General features: G+C 47.4%; 1 protein-coding gene across 2 annotated transcripts in view; it reads right to left on the reverse strand.

Annotated features, from left to right (window-relative positions):
• Window positions 1-5075, reverse strand: part of LOC139530209 (voltage-dependent calcium channel subunit alpha-2/delta-4-like) — an 81584-nt gene extending 76509 nt beyond the window's left edge. Inside the window, exon 1 of one of the 2 annotated variants that reach the window (XM_071326406.1) lies at window positions 3494-5075. In XM_071326406.1, the coding sequence (XP_071182507.1) occupies window positions 3494-4269 (776 nt within the window). In that variant the 5' untranslated portion in view covers window positions 4270-5075. The remainder of the gene's footprint in view (window positions 1-3493) is intronic. The other variant, XM_071326407.1, reaches the window with a different exon arrangement.
• Window positions 5076-6000: the final 925 nt, after the last annotated feature.

Below are 6000 nucleotides of genomic sequence, written 5' to 3' on the forward strand. Positions count from 1 at the left end.
GAAGCCTGGTGCGTGGTGTAGGCACTGGTGGTACTGGGCTGGGGCGGGGAGGTGGCGCCGGATATACCGGACCGTGCAGGCGTACTGGCTCCCTTGAGCACCGAGCCTGCCCAACCTTACCTGGTTGTATACTCCCCGTACCCCAACCAGTGCGGGGAGGTGGAATAACCCGTACTGGGCTGTGTTGGCGAACCGGGGACACCATGCGTAAGGCTGGTGCCATGTATGCCGGCCCGAGGAGACGCACTGGAGACCAGACGCGTTGAGCCGGCTTCATGGCACCTGGTTCAATGCCCAATCTAGCCCTACCAGTGCGGGGAGGTGGAATAACCCGCACCGGGCTATACACACGTACAGGAGACACCGTGCCCTTTACCGCATAACACGGTGTCTGCCCGTACTCTCGCTCTCCACGGTAAGATCGGGAAGTTGGCGCAGGTCTCCTACCTGACTTCGCCACACTACCCTTTAGCCACCCCCCCAAGAAATTTTTGGGCTTGACTCACAGGCTTCCGTGCTAGCCGTGTACCTTCATAACTCCGGTTCCTCTCTCCGGTTGCCTCTGCTCTCCTAACTGCCTCCAGCTGTTCCCATGGGAGGCGATCTTTTCCAGCCAGGATCTCCTCCCATGTGTAGCAACCCTTGCTGTCCAAAACATCCTCCCATGTCCATTCCTCCTTCTTGCGCTGCTGCTGCTTTTTCCACCGCTGCTTGGTCCTTGGTTGGTGGGTGATTCTGTAACGGTTGTTCTCCTCCTCGTCTGAGGAGGAGCATGGATCGGACCAAAACGCAGCTGGTGATGAATACATGTTGATTTATTAAACAAGACGAACACGAAGCACACTTGAATAACTACAAAACAACAAAACGACGTAGACAGACCTGAACATGTGAACTTACATATAACGAAGAACGCACGAACAGGTACAGACTAAACAAACGAAACAGTCCCGTGTGGTACAAACACTGACACGGAAGACAATCACCCACCAACAAACAGTGTGAACAGCCTACCTTAATATGGTTCTCAATCAGAGGAAACGTCAAACACCTGCCCCTGATTGAGAACCATATAAGGCTAATTTCCAATGAACCTAAACATAGAAACACATAACATAGACTGCCCACCCAGCTCACGTCCTGACCAACTAAACAAAGCTAAACAAAGGAAAATAAGGTCAGGAACGTGACATATAGTTTGTTTAAGTGTTCTTCGTTTCGTTTAATAAATAGAAGAATGTATTACTATCACGCTGCGCCTTGGTCCTCCTCTCTTCCACCAAACGACGAACGTGACAACTTGATTATATACACCTGGGTTAATGGATATTGAGAATGGACATTTACCGAATGTTAGAAATGTATTGAAATGTATAGAAATGTATTGTGTAGATCAAATATGGCTGTCAGCTAGATTGGAATACTATATGAGATTGTGTGTGCTCTATTCATTATATTTCTATCATCAACATGCAGTTCCAGATACAGCCCTGCCATTAGTTGAAGTAACTTCCTGTGATCTGTACTAAAATATTTTGAAAAAGTTTTTGCTTTCTCAGATCTGTATTAATATAGTTTTGAAAAGTAGTCACTTTCTGAGATCTGTTTTCAAATAGTTGGAGTCACCCTCCAAAGTAACTGTTGGTTCCCCCGGGAAAAATAGTTACTTTCCGCAAAGCACAGTTAAAACTACAGATCAAATCAAATCCAGGTCTGCAGTGATAACACCTTGGATCAGACTACCACAGTCCTGCTGAGGCTTCAGGCAGTGATGGACCCAGTGTGGGGCAAGTTAACATGCAGGTCTGCTCACAGGAGGTTCCTCTGACAACACACTCCGGTCTGCATGACCATCTGTCTACCAATGTGGTGTGATACCCCTGGCTATTGGCCCGGCCCAAATGGGTGAGGGAAGAGTCCTGCAAAAAAACAGTGGTCAACCGATCATATGACCGGCACTTTGGACCACTACCTGCACAAACAGCCACTGGCAGTGACTGAACTGACCACTGCTTACTGGGAATTGGCAGCCTATGGGAGAAATGCTTCTTGGTAAAAAACTAACTTGGTTGGTAAAACCGGTTGCACGGATGTCATTATGGAGTCTTTCGTTTCATCATGGTCAGATTTATTACTGGTTGCAAAAGCAAGACAATGACGTCCTATGCCAAATGTTGCCTGTTAGTGGGCCAAGTATATTTTATCTATAACACACTGGCTTAAAAACCAGTGGAACTGCCAGCAATAAGCTGTTGGCAACTTTGAAGAGCGAGACAGCTTTGGGTCAATCAATATGATATTCGGCCTGACTCAAGGATTTAAATGTATGTAAGCTCAGGAGAATATCCCGTTTGTCCAACGCCAGCCCTGTATTAGCCTACAAATCTAATCTACAGAAACACAGACAAGCACAGAACAGCCAGCACTCCCCATTGTGCCTTGGGGAAACAGCAATGCATTTTATCACAAAGACAAGGCTAGCCTTGTCCCACATGGGATGAAGCGAAATGTAATGTAGTAAACCACGTGACAAACACTCCATCACATCAGCACACTGAGTGACCTGATGACGATGTTTGTTCTCTTCCAGCAAAGTAAAATGGTGGCTGAATTTCCACAAGTGGAGAAAATCTGGATTTTGAAAGCAAGGGGGAAAAAATCCTGGCTTTGACGCCGGATGATGAATCACATCACATCAAATCATGTTGTGGAACTGGCCTGGCTGACCGCTGGCACTGTCCCCTAATATGGTGGGATGAGAGATGAATGTGAACACAGGGCCAGACGGGCTGACAAGCAGAGTGCAGAGTGTGGGACTCGAGCGTGATTAATCTCCCTGGCTCATGGGACCTTTTTAGGTGCTGTGATTTTGGTGACAGTTGGATGGGGTTCAATTATAGCGGAGGGAGTGAAGCGGAGGCAGAGGAGAGAGGAATCAGGGTCAATGTGTAATCAGGCCTTGAAACAAACCAAACAGCAGATTGACTGCAGATAAACAACAATAACCAGCCAGTCAGTCAGACAGACCGTATTGGAATAGAGGTTCAATCTAGAAATCCACCTCCTTATATGCCTTTTAGCAGACACTTTTGTCCCCCTACTATAAATGGCTGGATTCGGCTGGTCAGAAAACGTACTTCCTCAAAAATTTACCAAGTGCAACAATTACATTTGTTAGAAGCGTACTGTAAAAGCCAGTCACTTGAATCTCAGGGTGACAAGCTGCTGATAAAACTGTGGAGACTCATCAACATCAAAGGCCAACTGGAGGATTGCTACATATCACACAGTGCTGGACCAACAGGGAATTATATATTTGAGATAGTACAGTAAGAATACCACTGCACCAAGTGATAGATTTAGCCCACTTGTGCCTCCACATCTGAGGTGTAGCTGACACACAAAGCCTCAGTAGCCTGTATGAATAGAAACTTTAAAGGAGAGACTGCTGGAGGTGAGCAGTACTACATGATAGCACTAAGGGGCTACTCACGTCTCAGGTGGTATCTTCATCTGAGCGTGAGCAGTGAAGCAGAACCAGCTGAAACACAGGATCCACAGGCCCAGCCTCAGCCCCGCTGGAGTCCCTCTGGGTCCCAGCCTGTTCGTTACTCCACCTGGCTCGGCCCTGGGTCCTAGTCCCATCCTGTAAGGGTCCACTGTGTCAGCCCTGGGTCCTAGTCCCATCATGTAAGGGTCCACTGTGTCAACCCTGGGTCCTAGTCCCATCCTGTAAGGGTCAACTGTGTCAGCCCTGGGTCCTAGTCCCATCCTGTAAGGGTCCACTGTGTCAGCCCTGGGTCCTAGTCCCATCCTGTAAGGGTCAACTGTGTCAGCCCTGGGTCCTAGTCCCATCCTGTAAGGGTCCACTGTGTCAGCCCTGGGTCCTAGTCCCATCCTGTAAGGGTCCACTGTGTCAGCCCTGGGTCCTAGTCCCATCCTGTAAGGGTCAACTGTGTCAGCCCTGGGTCCTAGTCCCATCCTGTAAGGGTCCACTGTGTCAGCCCTGGGTCCTAGTCCCATCCTGTAAGGGTCCACTGTGTCAGCCCTGGGTCCTAGTCCCATCATGTAAGGGTCCACTGTGTCAGCCCTGGGTCCTAGTCCCATCCTGTAAGGGTCCACTGTGTCAGCCCTGGGCCCTAGTCCCATCCTGTAAGGGTCCACTGTGTCAGCCCTGGGTAGTAGTCCCATCCTGTAAGGGTCCACTGTGTCAGCCCTGGGTAGTAGTCCCATCCTGCCTGGGCCCACTGTGTCGCCTGAGGAAGACATCTGTACCGGTGGTATCTATGGCTCCTCTCCAATGTCTCAGTCAGCACACAACAAAACAACGACAACACACCTCAGGATCAGCAAGCCTCAGGAAAGTGTCGATGAACATCCCAATGAGTCTGTGGGGGAAAGTGTTCTCATGTCGGCTAAAGGAAGTGGAAGCCCCATGACGTCATTGTTGACTGTGTTGAATATGTGAACTGGAATACTGTCCTCCTCTGAGTCCGTAAATACCCGCAGTTCGGGATTCTGTCATCCCCCAAGTCTTTCTCGTTATCTTCTCATTCTCTCAAAACCACAGGCCAACCTCTCCTTTTTCCAATCCTAAAGCACTACAGCATTCTCCTGTTGGTGTTAGAAGTGTTGCCTTCTAGTGTTAGAACTTTAGAATCTCAAAACACTCCAACATGACACAACGAAGAGGCACTGTTTAGATCACTGTGACCCGTCGATCAACCATGAAGACGACACTCTAAGAGCTATTCATCAGAAGTTGCATGGTGGTCATTCACAAGATCTAGATACTGTAGTTCCTCTCTGCATCCTGGCGGTGAAGGATCCCTTCCTGGTCTCTGGAATACCAAAGCAGATGAACAGGTTATGCACAGACCAGACAGACGTGCCGTCACACTGACAACAACGAGATGAAAATAACCCACAGGAAAATGATGGGAGGGAGGCTTGCAGCAGCCATTGATTTGTCGGCATTCCGACGCTGCCTACTCTGTCATCAAATTTAGGGCGTAACCTAGTTGGATTAAAACTCCCCACCCCAACCGAGATGGGGATAGGAGAGTGAGAGGAAGGGAGGGGTGGATGGAGGGAAAGTAGAGAGGAGGAGGGAGGGAGCGAGGGGGGATCGAAGCGGAGGATTGGATGAGGGGTTTGTTTTATCTAAGAGGATTATAGTGATTTCTGGAGACAGGCTCTTGTCCATCCAATCAGTGGATGATAAATAAAAGCCCCAACGATTTTTTTGCGAAGGCAGTGCTGGACTAGGATATCTAATGAAGCCTGATACTCCCCTCCAACATACACATGCTTGCCAAGCCAAATCCCGCCCGGCCACTCTGGCAATGTGGCACTCTGGCACAGGAGCACCACTAAGCAGGAGGGAGCATTACCGAATGAACACACACACGGCACAAATACACAGCATGCTCAGATACATGCACGCACTCACACACACCTTTAGGATTTTTTTTTATCGCTTTGGTACTATTTTCACAAGTATGTGGTACATTTTCACAACTCTCAGTACAAAACGTCAAACAGCTCTAACTTGTAATGCAGTCAGTCTTTCATTAAAAACCTATCGATGTGCATTAATTTAGATTGTAAAAATCTCTCACCACAAACATTGATTCAAAGTAATAGTTTGTGAAATGTAATGAGAACATTGGTTTAATCACCAAAACACAACATAATGATATCTTCTAAATTTAGTCGTTTTAACTACCAGTTAACAATAACAAACAATGCAGAGATGTTTCAAATCGCCCTTAGAAGTGCTAAAAGTCATATATGCTACAGTGCATTACAGTTCACATTAGGCAATACACAACAAAACCGACAGAAAACCTATAATTTTCATAATATCTAATCAATGTGTAATCAAAGGTGTGATCAATGACAACAACCTCTACAATCATTCATGCAAAACAACCATGTTATTTTTCAGATAATAACTCAGCAAAAAAAGAAACGTCCTCTCACTGTCAACTGCATTGA

This window comes from Salvelinus alpinus, chromosome 9 (genome assembly GCF_045679555.1).
Source record: "Salvelinus alpinus chromosome 9, SLU_Salpinus.1, whole genome shotgun sequence".
NCBI classification, from domain to species: domain Eukaryota; kingdom Metazoa; phylum Chordata; class Actinopteri; order Salmoniformes; family Salmonidae; genus Salvelinus; species Salvelinus alpinus.